General features: G+C 32.6%; 4 protein-coding genes across 5 annotated transcripts; 3 read left to right on the forward strand and 1 right to left on the reverse strand.

Annotated features, from left to right (window-relative positions):
- Positions 1 to 398: 398 nt before the first annotated feature.
- LOC101506736 (GDT1-like protein 5) lies at positions 399 to 3835 on the forward strand. The gene is made up of 12 exons (XM_004497060.4): positions 399 to 589; positions 695 to 763; positions 1274 to 1333; positions 1471 to 1518; positions 1747 to 1835; positions 1949 to 1985; positions 2068 to 2115; positions 2585 to 2653; positions 2740 to 2784; positions 2890 to 2951; positions 3219 to 3291; positions 3536 to 3835. Exons 1-12 carry the CDS (start codon positions 572 to 574, stop codon positions 3605 to 3607), a joined length of 690 nt encoding a protein of 229 aa, XP_004497117.1. The 5' UTR covers positions 399 to 571; the 3' UTR covers positions 3608 to 3835.
- Positions 3836 to 7065: 3230 nt separating this feature from the next.
- LOC101507283 (protein SEEDLING PLASTID DEVELOPMENT 1) lies at positions 7066 to 11172 on the forward strand. Its single transcript, XM_004497062.4, has 9 exons — positions 7066 to 7677; positions 8005 to 8219; positions 8489 to 8639; positions 8735 to 8926; positions 9140 to 9302; positions 9416 to 9663; positions 9830 to 10006; positions 10093 to 10254; positions 10705 to 11172. The coding sequence occupies exons 1-9, from the start codon at positions 7225 to 7227 to the stop codon at positions 11005 to 11007; spliced, it is 2064 nt and encodes a 687-aa protein (XP_004497119.1). The 5' UTR covers positions 7066 to 7224; the 3' UTR covers positions 11008 to 11172.
- A 908-nt stretch (positions 11173 to 12080) lies between these two features.
- On the forward strand, positions 12081 to 16925 carry LOC101507592 (glycine-rich RNA-binding protein RZ1C). 2 transcript variants are annotated; one of them, XM_004497063.4, is made up of 4 exons: positions 12081 to 12237; positions 12336 to 12472; positions 15505 to 15995; positions 16423 to 16925. In XM_004497063.4, exons 2-4 carry the CDS (start codon positions 12362 to 12364, stop codon positions 16658 to 16660), a joined length of 840 nt encoding a protein of 279 aa, XP_004497120.1. In that variant the 5' UTR covers positions 12081 to 12237; positions 12336 to 12361; the 3' UTR covers positions 16661 to 16925. The 2 variants fall into 2 exon arrangements, with proteins under 2 accessions (XP_004497120.1, XP_004497121.1); XM_004497064.4 differs by lacking the exons at positions 12081 to 12237; positions 12336 to 12472 and adding an exon at positions 13789 to 15112.
- Positions 16926 to 18979: 2054 nt separating this feature from the next.
- LOC101508129 (small ribosomal subunit protein uS3y-like) lies at positions 18980 to 21186 on the reverse strand. The gene is made up of 6 exons (XM_004497065.4): positions 21026 to 21186; positions 20786 to 20933; positions 20527 to 20698; positions 19643 to 19697; positions 19424 to 19555; positions 18980 to 19334 (listed from the first exon to the last, which is right to left on the reverse strand). The coding sequence occupies exons 1-6, from the start codon at positions 21053 to 21055 to the stop codon at positions 19146 to 19148; spliced, it is 726 nt and encodes a 241-aa protein (XP_004497122.1). The 5' UTR covers positions 21056 to 21186; the 3' UTR covers positions 18980 to 19145.
- Between the last annotated feature and the right edge of the window lie 374 nt (positions 21187 to 21560).

Below are 21560 nucleotides of genomic sequence, written 5' to 3' on the forward strand. Positions count from 1 at the left end.
AAACAAAAATGAATAAAAAATATATTTACATACATTTTTTTAACATATTTCTGTTTATATTATAATACAAAGAAAATAATTTTTTTTATAAGATATAATAAATATTATAATAAAATATAAATTAATTATATTTTAAATAATAAATTAATAAACAATACAAATTATCCAACAAATTTAATTTTACGTTTTAATTCTTGCAATTTTATTCAACAAATTGAATATATAGGTACGGAGGCGGTAAGTCGTTAAGTAATATTAGTATGTTTAAGGCATTTGATTCGTAATTATAGTAAAAAGACAATCTCATTTATTTGATGCTTTTTATTTATCCAGATTCCATGATAGGTAGGGTATTGAATCCTATTCTAGGAATTTTGTGATCTGAAAAATCATTTTTTAATATAATAAGAAAAAAAACCACGCACTTGCACGCGCCCAGTGTGTATGTATTTGTTTCTCATTCATTCATTTCAGCGTTCACTCTTAAACTCAAACTCTGACAGTAACAATAATTCACACTCAAAGGCAGAGGAGAGAACAACACTCTCTCTCATTCCTTCGTTCTGCAAATATGACCTCAATTGTTCAGGTATTTTCTTCTATCAATCACTCAAATTATTTTCACTTCAATTTTTTTTATTTGTTGTTTTTATTTCAAAGATAATCTCATTTTTATTTGTTTTACTTTCATTAGGGTTTTACAAAGTCACTTGCCATGACCGTTCTCTCCGAGATCGGTGACAAGACTTTTTTTGCTGCTGCGGTTAGTTCATTCTTTTCTATTTCGAAAATTAACATGTTTTAATTTTCTCCCTTTACTATCCCCTTTTTTTAATTATTATTATTTGTTTGTTAATTATGATGTGTCAACCTGTATGGGAAATTAGAGTGATTTTATGAGCTGAAACTACCTCAGATACTCCACTGTTTAATTATTTTTTTTTTTTAATTTATATTGTGTGTCTATTGGTTGCAATTTGACCATTGAACTGAAAAAGTATTCAAGTTATTTATTTATTGATGAATTTGGGAAACAGTATTTAGTTATGATTCCTTTCAGCTGGTTATAAAAAGTTCATGTCTCTACTCTGTGGGAAGTGTTGTTTGATGAAGTGAGTTTTAAATTGTAAGGCTTGTTTGTCTTGTTTATTACTTCATTGCATAGTTCCTTAAAAAGAATGGAGGGGTTATAAATTATTAATATCTGTCTTTGTGTTTATAAGAGTAAAAGTTAATAATCTTGACTGTTTGATATGTTGTTGCTTATTTGAAGATTCTGGCTATGCGACACCCACGACGTCTTGTCTTATCAGGTTGCCTTGCGGCTTTGATAGTAAGATTTTTGTTTCTCTTTTCCTTTTTTTCAGATTTGTTATCTTTGTTTTTAAAAGTTGTGATATTTGCTAATTATTTGATTTTATTCCTTATCCTTTTGATTCTCATAGTATTATGTAAAATTTCCAATTATAGGTGATGACCATTCTCTCTGTTCTTGTTGGTTGGGCTGCTCCAAATCTGGTGAGTATTCTTTATTGCTGGTTTAACTTCAAAATTATCACCGTTGTTTGTTTATTCCTAGATCATTAAATGGTGCTATCTATTCTGGCAGTAAAAATTATTTTGCATATATTGATAAAAGACATTCAGCACGGATGCATAAGACGTGTTATCTTACTCTTGTTTGGCCACATTATCTTTTCTTTTCCTGTGATTTCTGCCCTTAGCGATTTTCATGCTATTCTGTAGATCTCTCGTAACTGGACTCATCACATTACCACATTCTTGTTCTTGGGGTTTGGACTTTGGTCCTTGAAAGAGGCTATATTTGAAGAAGGGTGATGATTTATTATCCCTCACATCAACTTGATTATACCATTCTAATAAATGTCAGTTTTCATCTGAATTGGGATTTTTGTACTCATACGTTATGAATTCATTTGATTGACAGGGATTCAGAGGAATTGGCTGAAGTTGAAGCTGAATTGGTTGGGTTCTCACCTTTATTTGATTTCTTATGTTAAGTCATTTTTTATCTTCTTCTTGACAACACCCTTGTATTGTGATTAGGACAAAGATTGGAAGGCTAAAAATGGAGCTTCAAAAGATAGCAATAAGGTAAAATAATATATGTCTAATTAAATTTCTGTTGCATTCTTTCAGTCTACCTCCATGTCCCACACTTTTCATCTGGGTATGATCGGAAGTTTATGTCAGTTCCTTAAGACCATGAATGGTCATATTATGTACTAGTATTTAAATATTTAATGTTTAAGAGATCCTTGGAAAATCCTTGAAGTTAGAACTAGTGGTAATACAACAGAGCAACGAGTGAGATTCTTAATAACTACACACTACAAATAAATTGCTGTAAAATTATTCATACATTGAATAAGGCACTTAAAATTTTGAAAGGGAAGCATTAATACCAATATATTTAATTGCACTGCTTCTGATTCTTGAGCTTGAATAAGAATTTTCTACTTACTTCAAATAAAGAATTGATTAAAATTTATAAAACAGAATTCTCAGATGCTATGTATTCATTTTCTAAGACCGTATACACATTATTTGTCTTATTTTCCAGGATGATGATGCCACAAAAAAGCAGAAACGGCCATTTTTATCTCAGTTTTTCTCTCCCATCTTGTTACAGGTAATAAATTAATAGTATCTCCACACAATATTTAACTGAATACTGAACTAGGTCAAATTTGATTCCTTTTCATATCCATTCTTCAGGCATTTTCTATCACTTTTTTTGGTGAATGGGGTGACAAGAGCCAGGTGAGCATAGTTAGAAAACATTTTTTTCCTCTTACATAAGCCGTTATTGGAGCTTATGTTTCATCAGTCCCCACTTTATTAAGCATGACTTTTTTTTTTCTTCAGCTGGCTACCATAGGTTTAGCTGCAGACGAAAACCCATTTGGTGTGGTTCTTGGCGGGATTCTGTAAGTTTTTGACTATTGATTTCTTTTGTCTGTATTTTATAAGCAACTGATTTCCTTCAAGATTTTGACTATTTTCCTTTGGTTGCCCACAATGGCATATTTTTCTTCATTAATTATACAATTTTGTGCTGGAATTCTGCATACTTGTTTGTGTACCTAGAAATGTGAATTGTTTGTTTGGAGGCATAAATATGTAAGATGTGTCCCATGCCTAAGTTCCTACTAATTTCTCAGAAGAAGAATGTAATTGTTAGTTATTTTTTACAGGGGGCAAGCGCTATGTACTACTGCTGCTGTTATTGGAGGAAAGAGTTTAGCTTCTCAGATATCTGAGAAAGTGGTAATAATTTGTATTTCTTTATATTTACATCACTAGTTGTTCTTGTTTATGTGGTTTTTTTCCTTCCCTTTTGTTAATTCAATATTTTGTTTCCTAAAAACTCCTCATGCATCAAGTTCTCAAGCAATTTCACAATTAGTTTTAGACTATCAGGGAGTAAATGAAAAAGAAGCAATTAGTCTTACCTGAAACCTAGTAAGCTAGGCGTGTATATCATCTGAATGTTGTTCTCAATATTTGGCAGGTTGGTATCTCAGGTGGAATTCTTTTCATTGTTTTTGGTATCCAATCATTCCTTTCTCCGGTCGAATCATGAAGTGTATGCTGTTGGTTAGTGATTATTCTCAATTTTTTTTTACAAGATATGTTTAGCAAATATACTTGTGATAGTAAAGTAGTTTAGATTGGCTGCCAGAAGAGCTTGCCTTTCCACCTTAGGTCAAAAGCTTTCATTCTTTTCGCCTTTTTAAAAATGTTATGGTTCATAATAAAGATATCCTTGTAAAACCAGACCCAAATTTAATATAGGAAGTTGATTGGACTATTCCTTTTCAACAAGTACTTGCAGGAACGGATTCTCTCACTGGAGATTTTCACAAATTTGTAAATGTTTATGAAGAGAGTTTTCACATGACAAGGTTATGTGACATCTGTCATGTGAAAATTTAACATAAAAGGATTCATTTGCATGTGCCTACACCTCACTTCTTTATTATCCTCTTTCAATCTATTAAAAGCATACGTGAATTTCCAATGCTTTCATTGTTTGTGGAATAAAAGGACCAGTTTAGAGAAAATAAAAGGACCAAGCTTGATTTTTATCGATTGAACTCCAATGCTTGATTTTAGGACTGTTGGCCCAATACTCTTGCGCGGTGACCGGTCTTTCATGCTTAAATCGTGGTACTGATACCTATATGATAATAACACTCAATATATGAAAATCTTGGTTGGGAAAACTAAGATTGAGAAAACTTTTTTGCGAGCTGCTCTTGCTTGCTTGTATAGAGTGGATTCCAAAAGTGCCTTTCATTGGAGCAGAATCTAAATCTATTTGATTTGAGAAAACTTTTCTAATGGTTTTTCCCGTTTCTACTAATGATTACAAAATGCTATATATTTTTTTTAATTTATACTGGGAATTCCCACCCAAAAGAAAAAAGATTTATACTCGAAATGTTGACATTTTTAATATCTGTGTAATAAAAAATGAATACAAAAATGTTGAACCAAGTAGATCCTGCAACTGAGATGATAGAAACCATAAATTGTCAAGTCATAACGCATCATGCAAACCTGATTTGGGTTCACTTGGTTCCTACCATAAAGGGGAGATTCAGTTGCAGTCTGTAACTTGACTAACGATCACCAAAGAATTGTTGGTGACTGTGTCCTTGACACGACAGATTTTTATTTTAGAATTTGCTTTGCAAGGGTAGATGACCAAGCACCAGTTGGTTTCATGAATTTGCTTTAATTTTCACAAATTAACGAGTAAAGCACCCCCCCAACCACCTCAGTTGATGCAGAATCTATTCGTAATCCGCACTATCCCTCCACTAATCCCAGCTCCTATGCTAATCACACTTTTGATATACACTTCACATGATCATATTACATCCATTATTGTTCTAGATGAGAAAAGTAAGAATGAGTTGTTTTTTATTGTAAGTTATTTGATACATGTTCTAAAACAAAAAACACTAAGAAATGAAGGTTTAAATGATTGGAAGTTGAAAAACTTAAACAACATGAATCAATTGTTGTCCACATGATTTTTATGATTAACTAGATCAACTTAAAAATCAGATTTAAAGAAAAAATTAACAATCAATAAACATCTTCAAGAACTTATAAGAAAAGAAGAAAAAACATTGAAAATATAATATAACGGAGATAGTTTTTGTTATTTTTTAGTCAATAAATTTTTTTCTTAGATATCTTAATAGACAAAATTGAAATAGAAATATGTTTTTCTATATTAAAATTCTTAAAATCTTATTTGCAAACTTATGTCACACAATAGGTCGAATAGTCTTACTTTGATTTATATTGAAAATTATTTTTTAAACAACTTTGATTATAAAAGAGTCAATTATTGATTTTGCAACAAATAAATGTTGGGAAAAATGATATTCTATAGTTATAAAGGCGTCATTTAATTGATTCGCACATGATATTCAAATTCTTAAGATCGACTCTGAATATATGTTTTTTGTTCAAATATTTATAATTCAACTGTTCATATCTCTTTGATATAACGATTATGATTAGTTGACGGTACAATTTTTTATAAATAGATGGTGAAAATCTTGAGTGTGTCATCGTTAATATGTATCAATACATCGACTGACTACGATTCACACTAGACATATCATAAGAGCATTGTAGACCCTTTCCAAAAAATAATGAAGAACAATTTTAGTTTCTGGAAAAAAGGTAACTTTTAGTTTATGAGAAAACTAAACCGCGATAATTTGGCTCTTATCTTTTTTACACTTTGTTTGATTGATGAAGAAATTGCATAGGAAAGAAACGAAAGTGAAAAGAAGAGAAAATAAATAAAAAATAAGTTGATTATTTAGTAGTTTAATATAAGAGAAAATAAAAATAAGTTATGCCAAAAAAAAAATGTATTTATAAAATAAAATAAATGTGAAATTACAACACTATCAATGTAAAATTATTTTATAATGTCATTAAAGAATTGAAATTTTTGACACATCAACTTAATACATTTTAATTGAATTAAAATTTAAAAACCTAGAAAATAATCCTAATTGAGTTACTAACTCAATAATCTTTATCATCGCTTTTTTTATTGAATGGAGACTATTATTATTTCTAGTTTTATTTATTTATTTTAATTCTATTAAAATATTTTTAGGGTCTTCTTGTTACAAAGTATAAAAATTTGTGATTTTGATATTTAATAATTTAAATATTAATTCTTAGAGAGATTTTTAACAAGCTGATTTAATTTTATTTATTTATTCTTTTTATTTTTATAGTTTTGTCATTTTTGTTGATTGTAATGAATTATTTATTTTTATTCTTTGTATCATATCTAATTTTTCTTAAAGATATTTACGTCATTTTATAAATACATATTTTTTTCTATCATAATTTCTTTTCATTTTATCTTATACTAAATAATCAACTTATTTTCTATTTATTTTCATTTCTTTTTGCATCATTTGGATTTCTTTTCAAATCTGAGTTTGGCAGACTTTGGTGGTCTGGTTAGACGGCAACACAATGAGAGCTTCAAGTATCTTGTCTATTATTTAGATTCTTCGGATATAGTTCGATCAATGAAAAATAAGTATCATCATTTTTATCATTATTCTAATTTGTTAGAGCACATAATAATTTATTTGAGTATGAATTGAATGTATTCTTTTAGAGGATAATACTTATGCGAATTTCTCTACAAATATGGGTGCCAATAATTCTAAGTAGCTTGTTAAAATTCATTATCCTCCTTCGAGACTTCCATTAGCTTTTTTTTTCCTGATGTTTTAGATGTCTAATAATAGGGAGTAGTTTTCTTTTTCTTTCTCATTTAACTAAAAAAAAAAGTCAAAATAAAATAAAATAAAAATAAGAAAGGAAAGAAAAGTCCGAGGTAGGAATATTTAAAGAGAAGGTGCGTGACGCAAAGCCATTGGCCAAAATGTGTAGTAGTATTTTGTGTGGTGAATAGAGGTTGTTCGTTGGTGTGTGTTTGATTCTTCTTCTTTACCAATAATACCAACCAACCCCTTAATGTTAACTAACGGTATTCACTCACTACTTCATCTCATTCTCACGTCGGTTGCTTTTCCTTCCAAAATACAAAAAGATACCAAAGAATCTTCCCTCTTCTCCTTATTTTTATTATATTATTTATAACAACAATAATCATAAACTCCTCTAAACATAGAATACAAAATGAGAGCGCTGAATTCGCATGTTGTCTTAATAGACCTTCACTGCACCTCATGGCAAAGAAACAACAACAAACACCTACTATTTCCAACAACCTCAAACCTTAACAATTTCAACTTACTTTCTTCATTCCGTCGTTCACCTAAACGGATTCAATGTTCCAAATCATACTCCTCTTCGCCGGAGATAAGACGCCCCTCCGATCGCTACTCTATCGGAAATGGATCGTCTCCGTTGAAGAATTCAGAAAATCCGGCGACCGCGGAGCTTTATATGTTTTTGGAGCTTCTCCCTTTGAAGATGAGAAAGGAATTGTATGAACACAGTGAGATTGGAGGACTAATAGAAGTTGTAATGGATTTGGGTAGAAAACCTCTTGCTAGGTTTCCTTCTGGTGATTGGGTCATTTCTCAACAACCCATTACCCACGATGATTTACGCCACGCCATTTCCATGGTACTACTAATTTTCCTTTTCTTTAACGGGAAATTGTTTTCATTTAATTGCATATATAATGTTAACAATACAATCAGGAGTATAATGAAAGTTAATGGGAAGAGCATAAGAGGTAGATGTTCTTGCAAGAGCATGTGCACTACCATTAGCTTGTTGCTTAGTTAAAAAAACAACTTGAAAGTTGTTGTAACTGAAAAGTAGAGTTCAATACTCCTCATTGAGTGAATCATATTATGATCTATTGGATTTAGCTATGAGAACATTGTCTACTACTTGCTTACAATCCATTTCAAAAAGAAACATAATGTTTCTTTTTTTTGGTTATAGGTTGGTGATTTTTCTGATGACAACCGATCTGGTATTGATAGCTCTTTGCATCGTATAAGTGCAATTCGGAACCGTCAGATGCAAATCATTGGCCTTACTTGTCGGGTTGGTCGTGCGGTGAGTGGCAGTGCTGAAATTATACGTGATCTGGTTGAGAGAGGGGGTTCTATATTGGTCATTGGACCTCCTGGTGTGGGTAAAACAACCTTAATCAGGTAAACATTTTAATTTTTGTTTTCATTTTATGTTTCTATGCAAATGCCACTGGACTTTTTTGTTTGTTTTTGTTTGCTTATCAGTTTTAATTCTATGCTTATGTTAATGGAGACACCAAATGAGTGTTTTATATTCTAGTTCTGTGAATATTTGAGTAAGTTGATTATGATTGGCCTACTAAAGTTTTTTATAGTCATTGTAAGAGTTATTTCAAGTGCCTTTTTTATTTTATCGAGTTTGAATATCTGAAGAAGCTTTGCTTGTGCAGAGAGACTGCTAGGATGCTGGCGGATGAGTTCATGAAGCGCGTAGTAATAGTGGATACATCCAATGAAATTGGAGGTGATGGAGACATTCCTCATGAAGGCATAGGCAGGGCAAGGAGGATGCAAGTTCCAAATGTGAATATGCAGCATAATGTTAGTACTAATATCTCAGTCACCTGGCTTAATTGAAAACTTCGTCTTTATGGAAACTGTGTTGATAATTTGCAATCTTCTGTTTATTTGTGCAGATTATGATTGAAGCAGTTGAAAATCACATGCCTGAAACCATTATAATTGATGAAATTGGAACTGAGCTTGAAGCATTAGCAGCCAGTACCATTGCTCAAAGAGGAGTTCAATTGGTTGGAACAGCACATGGAATGACCATTGATAACATAATGAAGAACCCTTATCTTCAGATCCTTGTTGGTGGCATAGAGGTGCAAAGCCGCTTTTATTTAATTATTTATTTATTTTCCTTCATGTTTATGATTAACAATGAAGAATGATTAATTAAATAGTTCCATCCCTTCCTTCCCCCCTCCTTCTTTCAAAGATTTTATCAATCTAAAATTGCAATAGCATATCCAAATAAAATAAATATGTAGTGCTTGTAAACATTAGTGATGTTTATTGTTCATTTATTGGAATAGAGTGTAACCCTTGGGGATGAGGAAGCCAGGAAAAGAAAAGTGCAGAAGACAATTCTTGAAAGGAAAGGACCTCCTACATTTACTTGCGCTGTTGAGATGATATCCAAAACCGAATGTCGCGTTCATCATAGATTAGATGCAACTGTGGATGCCATTTTGGCAGGTATTCCTCATTTTCTATAATTGGAATATCTTACTTCTTATCTAAGTGACTGATATAGTATTTATTTAGTTATTTGGATGGAAATTTAACTAGAAAATCTAATGTTGTCACAGGAAAACCTCCATTATTTGAAGTTCGTCATTGGGATGATTTTTCCAATGATTTGGTGATGCATGATCCAATTCCTGAAAAATGTCATGAAGAAACATCTGAATATGATTTAACTAACAGTAATATCGTAAGTTCTGAAAGAGAGTACGGCGAGGAGGATAAATACTATTCTCCCACTCGATTCGAGAAATGGAGTAATAGTGGATCTGTGATCAAAAGGAGTTCACCAATGCAAGTGTACACTTACAAGGTAAATTGTTTTAGAGGTTGCATGTGCTGTGGCAGTATTGTGTTATTGGGCATGTTATCACGATTCAAGAGCTTTGATAACTGTCTCATTTTCCATGTTGCATTAGAAGGAATAAATTTGGCAAAACCTTTCTAACGGATGCTATTTTCTTGTTGGATGAATTTAGATCCTTCAAGCTGATCTACTACAAGTAGCAAAAGTGATGGGGTTGGAAGATTTAATAGATGTAACTGATGACATTGGAACTGCTGATGCAATCCTGGCATCCTGTTCTGAGTTACGACAGAATCCATGGATCCGCGGTGTGGCGAAATTCCACCAGTTACCTATATTTGTTATCAAGGTGCCCTTTTGCTATTGCTACTATGAGGCATTGTTTCAGTGTTGTCTCCTTTTGCCTTGTAATGAATTTTTGTTCCTTCCTTGCAGTTCAACACCATGGCACGAATGGTAAAGGCGGTAAGAATGATCCTTGGGCTAGAATCCTTAGGCCCTGCGCAAAAGAAGCCATCAAATGGCTCCCCGGATATTGAAATCGATGAAGACGAACCAAAAAGAAAACCATCTCTGGAAGAGATTGATGCCTTGGAGGTACAACCCCTTTCTGTTTGTTCTTGAAGTTCCATCTTCTGTGTGGAATTTTTGTCAATGCTGTGTACTAGCAGTCTAGCAATTGCTTTCAGTGCTCAGTTATTTTGGTCTTTTAGAAAGATTGGCCTTTTCTTCTTTGCACATTTAACAATTGATTTCCTTTTGTGTGCACTCATTTGTGTTGTTTATTTATATTTATTCATGTTTACCACTAGTAGTTCTTAGATTTGGGTTGAGTCTAACTTGTCTCACAAAATTGGTATGAGTGATTTTTCAGATTATAAAATAACTTTCAAGTTTTAGCACACACCCTCACATTTGGGACTAAACATTATAGAGTGTGGCCAATGGTCTGAATTCTGATAACATGCGACCTGATAGATTTTAGATAGATTCTAATATCATGTGATAACGTGTGGCCTGATAGATTTTGTTGTATTCTTATGACAGGAGGTTCGGCTAGCGATCGAGTACATAGTAATTCCAGGTGGAGAGGCTGTGGAACTTCTTCCAAGACGTTCTGAAATTATCGACCGGCAGCTTGAACTTGTACAAAGCTATCAGTTGGCTGCTGAAAAGTCAGGTACAGATCAAAACACAAGGTTGCAGATTCTTCCCATGAGGCTAAGTACTAAAAAAAAATCCAAGTCTAGTTCTGTTTCCCGCAAGAAAATAAGTTCTACTTCAGAGGTTTCTGATGGTGGTGGTGGCAAGGGTACCACTGTCACTAGGCTTCCTATTTTACCAGAATGATTCAAAAAAAAATTCTTCCATTTTAACATATTTCCGTTCATTGGTCCGTACATGTATGTATGTATTAACATGTACAGTCATGCAAGTGGTGTAAATAATTTATTTGTATTTGTTCATCCAAAGAAAATATGATGATTTCACTCTTGAAATCTAGTTCCATCTTAATGAGTTTTTTTTTTTATAATAGTCTCGTATTGAATAAATAAGATAAGATTGACAAAATGTTTAAAATGTTTATAAGTGGTAAAATGTTAATCAAGACTAATAACTCAAGTTAGTAAAGACTAATGGTAAAATGTTTTAATTTTAAAAAACCCATCACAACAAAATAAAATAAAGTTATATTTTTGAGAGGCTATTTTAAACAAAAATTGTAAAAATGTAAAATGAAAAAACTGAGAGTATATTTAGTTTTTCATTTGCAACTCTAAATGTAAGTTTGTAATTGAAAAATATGTTAGACATTATGTTTGGGTTTTCTTGAAAATAAACTCTATAAAATATACACCATTTTTAGTAAATACATATATACCATTTTGTCTGCAAAATTCATATTATATTATAATAAAAATATATTCTATTTTTAGTAAATACATACTTAAAAATAAATTTAGTCAAATAATTCAATCAAATTTTATTTTATAAAATGACGTTTGTAGAAAAGAATATTCAAACATAAATTACGTCAAAGAAAACATAAATTTATGATGAGATGTCATAATAGTCTTTAAATATATTAAATTTATAAAAATAAATCTAAATATGTCTTTTATTAATCATTTTAATCATTAAATATATTTTTCATCAATTTGATTGATAAAATTATTAATAAAAAAATATTTTAAAAAATATTTATAATTTTAATAAATATAGAGAATATAATGACAGCACAACACATTTGAAAAAAAAAATGAAATTTTACTTTTTATTTTATTTTAACACAGTACATGTGATAATGGTTTATGGAATACGCAAACTAGTAAAAGACTCACTTAGTAACTTAGTAAAATTTATTATTTTTCTTTTATTTACTTTGAATTTATTATTTTTCTTTTACTTTACTTCTATTATGAAAAATAATAAATTTGGTGTTATCGTGTCACGAGATATCTTATTCTTCCGGGTAAAAAGTAACAACTACAAATAGGAGCGTTGTTTTGCGAAGCTTCATATTGTTCTAACCTCAAGGGTTTTCAAAACCCTAAAATTTCCTATCAATTTTCTCAATTTGTAAGTACCTTAATATATTCAGGTTCTAAAATATTAATTTCTTCAATTTTTTATTCTTCAATTTATAATTCGTCGGCATATGAAAACGGTCATTTCAGGATTCAACGTGTTTTGCGAAATTGTGATGTCTGGGAAGGAAGATAATCGAATATTTGTTGGAGGATTGTCTTGGGACGTTACGGAACGTCAACTTGAGCATGCCTTTGATCGTTACGGCAAAATTCTTGAATGCCAGGTATTGGTAACCCTTTCTCTTCTAACCCTTGATTTTTCCCCAAGTTTCCTATCCCTGGTTTCATTTCCAGAAAAATACGCATTTTTCTAAAATAAATTGTTGTCACAAGGAGATTTTTCTTTTTCTGAATGGGATTGTGTCAGATTTACAGTTTCTTTTTAATTATTATAGGAGTTAAAAGTGGAAGATATTTTGCCATCTTTGATGTTTTAATGGAATCTAGCTTTGTTTTATTAAAAAAAAAAAGAAGGAATTGACAGTAATAATCATTGTAGTTTTTCGCATGATTTCCATTCTTGACATTATGGAGAATTGTGGTCAAATGCAGCTGATTCAGTCTCAATTGTAGTCATATAGACGTAAAAAAAACCATGATGCCGCGGCCCAGATTTGGTCACAAATCTTTTCTTAAATCTGTTGAGAGTTTATGGTTGAGCCTTTTGCTCAGGGGTCCATTCTTTTTACTGTGTTTATTGATTGGAGATTTTTTAATGATTGGATTCTTCACTAATTTTTTCACCTGTTTTCTTTGTACTTCTGGAATGCTGGTTGTGAACCTTTTGATCTTTGTGATGCCGTCGATGGATTTTTTTGAATGATGTTTTAGCAGAATGATTTCTTCATGTCTGAAGCTCGTTTTCAATTTCCTGATTAAATTGTAACTTGTGGTAAAGGTAAAGCTCAAACTGGAGATTAGTATGGCTTAGATATGTTGAATTCGGTGCAATGAAAGTAAAATACCAGTCCGACCTGTCTGCTATTTTGTCAAGGACAAGTCTGGGCCGTTCTTAAGGGTCATTAGTAATATTTTTTTTTTATAATTTGGAAGGAATATTTGGCAGTTAGATTGGGATGAAAACAGAACAAAATTGATACCAGATCGGATTATGCTTTGCTGTATCTGTTTATGCATGGGTTACAGGTCTGTGCCTTGATTATGGAGTTAATAAATTGCAAAGTACACGAGACTTGTTCAATTGAGTAGTACATAACTCTTGGTGAAGAATTTTTTTTACCTGTAGAAATGAAACAATCAGTGCCTTGTCCGTTCATTGGCTTCCTTCCTCTTCTAGTAGTAAATCTATTATTATGTAATGGTGATACTGATGACTACTAGTGGGGTGTGTGAAAAATCTCTTGTGCTGGACATTTGTTGTTTTGCTTCGGGTTCTAAATAAATTATTTGATATAACTTTAGGGAATTAAAACAAGGTGCTAAAGGCTGCTGCCTCACATGATGCCTTTTCAAAAATTAATTAAAACAAAAAACAAAATTGTCCCTTGATATATTGATGTACCTGTTTCTTTAATGGTAGGCGCAAAAGAGTTGCCATCTTATGAACTGACAACGAATTTGGTGAGGTGTTATTTCTCGTGGTCTGGAAATATGGAATGGTTCAGATACATCATGCAAAGTGTATAGATAGGATGGCGTTCGCTGGCTGTAATTGTGTGGTACTCGGTAGATCAGTTAAAGTAATTTGTTTAATGAGTTCAAGAAGTCTTGCATATTTGCTTCAGTTGAGAAATCCAATCTTGCTGCACCTTTGTCAATGTAGGATACTTTCTCGGTGCAATGCAAATCCCTGTTGTTTGGACATTTTGTGTCTGGTTGATGCCTTCACTCTTGTTTCATATGCTTTATGTACTTTCTGCTACCCATAGCAGGTGGGTCATACCCACCATACACCACCAACATGTTCTGCATTGTTACAGGTCCTGTGAGTACTGTTGAGCTCAAATTTTTCAAATCCAAAGCATGGGCATCATAGACAATTACTGCTCAGATAGTGGGTTCAATTCTTTGTACTGAGATACGGTATCTCACCAGTTGTTCTACCTATTATAGCTACTATTGAAGGCCAGATGTATTTTTTTTATTTAGTCATCGCTTTCTACATCGGAGTAGAGTTGTTTGGTTGGAAAGGTTTGCTTTGGGTTTGAATGATTTTGCTTTTATCAGTGTAGATTTTTAATAAAGAGTCCATATGTGCACGAGAATTGTTTTCTGCTAAAGTTCTGTTGTGTTCAATAAGTCAGCTAAGGGGCGGCAGAGTTACATAGAATGCTAGACATATAAGGTTGAGTATATTTTGCTTCTCGTGAGGAGAATAATCACAGAAGGTGCTGCTGTGCTTAAGAAGTTAAAGCATGATCTCCACGAGGAGAGATGTCAAAGCCATGCCTATAACTTTTGAGTATTTTGGAAAAAAAATTGTTGCCATATAGATTTTGTTTTGAAGAGCAATCCTGTCATACACAGCATAAAATTGGAACTGCAACCGAGTGATCTGGTGACCACTGAAGTGAAAGCAACTCACGGGATTTTCGTCATATACTATTCATTTGTGGTTGCATATTGTTGTAGTGTTAGTTCTTCTGATTGAGAAATTAATAGTTTCGAACATAATACAGTGCTTTTTATCAAGTAAGTCAGATGCTAAGGTTATGTTTGGGGGATTAGATTGTTTAATGTTAAATCATGAAGTCATGAACCAGAATGCAACAAGCTGATATTCTTGCTCAGATTGTGGGAATGATTTTTTTAAGAGATATTTGTTGTCAAATATGGGCTTGGGTTTCCTCTGAATGACTTATCTAATGAATACCATTCTGGTGCTATGACATCAGAACACCGAAGTAAGTTGTCTGGTTACAAATTCTGCTTTATAGTTGAGCACTGTTTGTCATACATAAAATACTGAAACTCCGTATTCACACCTTTCAGTGGTCACAAATTTGCATTTGTTTTGTTTATAAATTGAATGTCCCCCTCAAGTGTTTTGGATGCTTGTTTATGTAAGCATCACTCTTTGGACTGATAAAATAAAATTAGTAGTGGATAATGCAGCAAATGCGTTTCTATTTTCTTGTAGTGGTTGTTTAGTGGCTTAATTTTTTTTTTGGGCTAATTTAAGCCACACTGAGTTGAGGTGTTAACCCTGTCAGTTTCTGAGAATTTTGTAAGTTGTTCACATTAATTGTACATATTGCCATTATTCGATATGAAGTTTCAAGTGTTCTTCCTGTAGATCATGATGGAGAGGGATACAGGACGTCCACGTGGATTTGGGTTTATTACATTTGCAGACCGTCGCGGAATGGAGGATGCAATCAAGGAAATGGATGGACGAGAAATTGGTGATCGCATCATCTCAGTCAACAAGGCACAGCCCCGGATGGGAGGTGATGATGCAGACCAAGGTTACAGAGGTGGCTACTCATCAGGTGGTAGAGGAAGCTATGGGGCTGGAGATAGGGTAGGACAGGATGACTGTTTCAAATGTGGGCGTCCAGGGCATTGGGCCCGAGATTGTCCTTTGGCAGGAGGTGGAGGTGGTCGTGGTCGGGGTGGTGGTTCATTTTCTTCACGCCCTAGGTTTGGAGGTGCTGGTGGACACGGGGATCGCCTTGGCGAGCGATACATTGATGATCGTAATGATGGAGGACGTTATGCGGATAGGGACCGTTTAGACAGCCGAGACTACAAATATAGTGGCCGCGATCGCTATGCTGGTGACAGGTATAAACGGTTTATTTTTGTCACCAAATTACCACTCTTGGTGCTTTTGTCATAGCTTTAAAATAATAATTTAATGAGTGTGACTGAGTTTTATACAGATGTCTAATTATTTTTATTATGTCTTAAAACTTGTTTACACCAACAAGATGGGAACAAATGATTGAATGTATATATAAAGCTTATTTAAACTGTCGGTGTGTGTAATTATTGAAGTTATGATACTTTTGAAAGAAGTTGAATGATTGCCATTTAAAATGTTATTTTTTTTAATTGGTAGTCTGGGCAATTGCGAAAGCTGTGATTATATAAACATTTGATTAGGCACGGATTTCATTTATCATTAAGGAAAGGGATCAGTAACATCTACAGTCTACATCTATCATTCCGTTATATTTATTATTTTATTGCTTTGCTGAAAACTTTGTAGGTATACAACTAGTGGCGATCGATTTGCAAGTGATCGATATGGCAGTGGCTCAGACTACCCACAAAATGGTTATGGGAAGGAAAGAGGCTACGACCGTTACAGCGGTGCTCGTGGAGGAGCTGATAGATATGGAAGTGGAATGCCAGCCCGTGATGAAGGAAGGAATTATAGGGGTAGGGCTGGTCCTTATGACCGCCCAAGCAGGACTGCTCGTCCATCATCATTTGACCGTTACTGATTTCTATTGTTGCATTTTTTTTTTTTCAGTGAGAAATTCAAATGCAGAAGCAACATTAGGGGTTGTAGTTGTTGGTTATGTAGGAACTCCTAGTTTCAGACAGAGCTGTTGGTTTGTAGTTTCTTAGATTTTGGGTTTGATAATTTGTTTCTTTATTCAGATCCTGCGACTCGTTACCGAGTTATTTTCCCTCGTTTGTTTGACCGCTTAGACCTGACTTTCCTTTCAATTGCAATTAAAAATAGTTTATGGTTGTTTTGCAGCATTTTAAAATTGGTGATGATGCAGCCGTAACTGTCTCCAGCTCAAATTGTGCACAAAGTCCAGATATGTCTTTTTATGTACTAGTCACTACTTTTAACACTTTAACTTTTGTTCAAATTTCAAAGCGAAAGCTTTCCAAAGATTAATGAATTGATAGGGTAAACAATATAATTAAGTGTGAACGGAGCAAATAATAAACATGTTGAGGTAGCATCACCAAGACACGAACGACAATATTGATGGCATCGACCACTTTGTTCGAAAACTTCCAAGACTTCTGGCATCTATGTCTAAGTACTTCGTGAATTTCTTATACAATGGAAAAGCATATACTATTTCTTAAATGAAATAAGTTCTCGCTAAATTGAGCAATATCATATTAATAGTTTATTATATTATGTACACACATATTCAATTACGAGTGATTATTATCAACTATTGATTTTCTCATCTTATTAATTTCTCTCTTTATATGTGTCAATTTTTTTAAAAATATAAGTCAAATAATCTTAACTTTTCTCATTTAACTCCGTAATTGGAAGATATGATAGAAAAATAAAACAAAATTACAACATCTTATTATATAGAAAAAAACTTCACATTTATTTATTTGAAATATTTTTCTTTAAATTTTGTCACTTTTTTTCTTCACTTTTCTTCGACCCCTCTGTTAAATCATTTTCATGTAATATAAAATTGTAAAGTATCCATACCAGATAAGTACTCCGTATCAGTACTTGTACTGTACTCGTAGATGTTTGGTTAATGTTACAATCGATCACAATTTGTGATTTGTAAACTTTTATTGAATAATTTAATTTTGTATTCAGTACGATACCAGTGAATCATAGACCTTCATACTTAAAATGATGCAAAAGAAATGGCGTGCATAATTTACACAATATGTATAAACATACTGTAAAATATTATACATAATACAATATAATTGGGCAAAAAGAAACTCTTAAAAAAGTTTAATTTTAGCATGTGTTTGATAACATGTTACCATCGTCATTCTCGTGAAGCTAGAAAGCGGAAGTTGTTTGCAAGACGCACGTCATAGACGTGAAAACAAACTGGCGCTTACTATTTAAAGATGTAATCTATAAGGTGTAAATCAAGTCTTTGAATTATTAGATATTTAAAATTTAGTCAAGGCAACACAAAACAAATTCATTTTAAGGTTTAATATATTCTTGAAAGTATACATATAAATAAGTATCAATCACTTGTTATGTAATTAAAAATATACAAATATTTAAATTAACTTGACTACTTAATATCATTTTCATTCTTATAAAAAAGATTACATGATATTCTTCATATGAATTGTCACATCATGGTATACGATAGAAATTGATATCATCTTTCAACCATAAAAGGAGATCGTAAATATTTGTGACATGAATCAAAAACAAACCAGACCCCTAAAAGCCAATAACCAGCTTGCCTGCCAAGGCTCACTTCATAGTGAAAATTTAAATCAATGAGCCCATGAGTTAAAAGTAGTGCAGAAGGGACAAAAAGAACCCAAATATTGAAGAACGCAATTGTAATGTTTGGGTTGAAGGATCAAGAAAGTTTAGGAAAATATATATGCACAAAAAATTAGTGATTTTATACCATCGGAAAATAGACTTTCAATAAACATATGACTGTTTAGATACCGAGAGGTCTTAAAAATAGCAATAATTGCTTTAAAAGAAAAAAATCTGGATGGTAGATCGAAGATTGGGATTTCCATCCTTGAATTGAAAAGCACCAATCATTAGCAATTACCAACGATGCAAAGAATGACTGACAGTGAAATATATCATTTTTACATGTAGGTTTGAAGTTTAATATACACTAATTTATGCCATAATGAACAACTAGTTCGACCAACAGCACAGGCATCTAACCAACGCCTAAGACTTTTCTTACACAATTATTATTCAATAATAGTACTAAGTACTAAAAAAAAATGAAACTCCACTTGAACATATTGTCATAACAAGGAAAGAATAAAACCAAAATAAAAGGCATGAAACACAATTCTAATGCTAAAGAGAGAAGTAAAATGAAAAGGAATAATTTATGCTTAAAAAGTTGTAACCAAGTATAACAACTTTCTTAAAGAGTCGAGAAACTACAAAATTTTGAACGGAGTGTTTGAAAACAAACATTGCACAACAAATTAGCTACTACGAAATATTCCATAAAACTAAAAATTAAAACATTTTCAAGCAATGGGGACTGGGACGGGGGCAGGGACCTCAATATCAGTGGCCAAAACAGCAGCAGGCCTGGCATATTCGTCTTCTTCTTTTGGAGAGTGGATAGTGACAATATCAGGAAGGGGTGTTTTAGGACCCTGTTTACCTTTAGGATCCCAATCAAGCATGATCTTCACCTTGATACCGAGAACACCCTAACAGACAGTAAGGTAAAAAATTGTTAGCAACATCAATTCATAACAAACAAAATTAATAAACTTGAATATGAAGGGAATAAGCAAACCTGTCTGAGGAGCACATGTCTAACTGCAGAGTCAATGTAATCCTTGACAGGTTGCCCAGAAGAAATCATGTATCCATCCTTGAACTTCATGGATTTAGCTCTTTGGGCCCTCAATTTTCCACTGACAATGACCTAAACAAATCAAACGGCAATTATAAAGAAAGTAGGTCAAAAAGCAATATAATATTATGAGTTCAAAACTGTTTTTGCAGAACAAACCTCGCATCCCTTAGCACCACTCTCCATAACAAATCTCAAAACACCATAGCAGGCCCTGCAACAACAAATAGTTTGAGATTGTTGTCACCAAAACATAGAACCTAATCCAATAATATAAAATGAATTTAAGGAAAAAATAGCAGCCGTGAAATTATCTCCAATCATGTAAAATGTGGAGATCTGAAGTTACAGGGAGACACATTACAACTAAGAAAACTTCAGTATATCACACCTTACTACTGACAGTAGATAATATTAAAATTGATCAACAAAAAATACGCAAATAAACAAAGGAATGTGATGACCTAAATCACGCATTAAACATGAAAAACTAGTTACAGAGGAAGCAGACACTGTGTTATGATGGCTAACCCAAACATTTCCTTTTTTAAGATGAAGAGGTCTAAAAACAGGGATACCTTCAGACAAGATACTGAATTAGGACTCCACTAACATCTAAAGCTAGTGTAGTTTAAATAAATTGTTGTATTGTTAAAATTAAATTAAATCAACCACTCTACCAGTTTCCAAATCAACAGCAAAACATAACCAAATGATACAATTTCATAAAAACCAGGAAAAGTAAATAACTGCAGATGATTGTTCCAACATGTGAGTATCAGACACATAAAGAGCTTATTAACATATATGAAAAGGCAGCATGGAACAAAACTGTTTATCAAAATCAATATACAAGTCACTGCATTCAATCATGGACTGTATTGTAATAAAATTTTCTACAGTAAATATACTTGTCGATAGCGTATCAGTAAGGCATCAATTTCAACATACGCCAAAACAAAAACAGGACAAGCAAAATCAAACTCACTGTGGAAAAATATACAGCATTATAAGATTCATTACAATAAATCGTATAAATATACCTGCGAACAGCAAGACCACCAAGGAGCTTGTAACGAAGAGATTCAGCTTGAGCAATAGCACAAAGTCCTCTATTGTTGACCTTTTCAGCATAAAGTTCAACACTGTTCTCAGGAAACTTAAACCTCTTCTGAACCACTGAGGTAAGCTCTCTGATCCTCCTTCCCTTCTCACCTATACATAAAAAAATCTCAAAATAAACTTAAAAAAACAATATTTAATAAAATAAATCAAATTTCGATAATTGAAACATCAACGCACCAAGAACAGCTTGTGTACGAGTGGCTCTAATGATGATCTCAGTGCGCATCGGAGTAACCCTAACCTCAACACCAGAGTAACCATCTTCGGCGAGTTCACGGGTAAGAACTTCGTTCAATTCAGCGAAGAAAACTCCATCGGCAACGAACTGATACATAAAATACCAAAAAGAGCAAATCTTAACCGGAGAATATAAAATTGAATAACACAAACTGAGACAAAATGAAAATGCATAATTACTTTTCTCTTCTTGCTCATTTGAGTCGTCATGATTTCAAACGTTAGAGGTTGAAGACGAAGGGAGCGATAAGGAGTGAAACCCTAGATTTGGAGGCGCCGATAAGAAGTGAAGATGAACGCACGGCTGTAACTGGTTTTCCACACACTTAGAGTATTATTAGTATAGGGTTTGTGTATAATGGGCTTGTTAATAAACCCATATTTGTATGGGCTTTATCCAACTTCATTTTTTTTTAATAACGGGCTTGTGAAATTAGTCTATATAGTCTCTACCCCTAAATTTATACTCTTACCCCCATATTTTATACAAACTACCTATTTTATCCTTTTTTATTTTGTTACTTTTTAAAAAGAATAACCCCTTAAAATTTAATTGAAGCACTGGAATTTTTTTTTTTTAAATTTTTCGAAACACATGTTTTTTAAAAATTTAAATTTTGTACTGAAATTTTGGAAAAAAAAATTCCGATACTCAAAAAATATATTAAAAAAATTCAAATATATTTTTTGGAACACAAAGTTAGGATTTAGGGTA

Source organism: Cicer arietinum, chromosome 4, assembly GCF_000331145.2.
Source record: "Cicer arietinum cultivar CDC Frontier isolate Library 1 chromosome 4, Cicar.CDCFrontier_v2.0, whole genome shotgun sequence".
NCBI classification, from domain to species: domain Eukaryota; kingdom Viridiplantae; phylum Streptophyta; class Magnoliopsida; order Fabales; family Fabaceae; genus Cicer; species Cicer arietinum.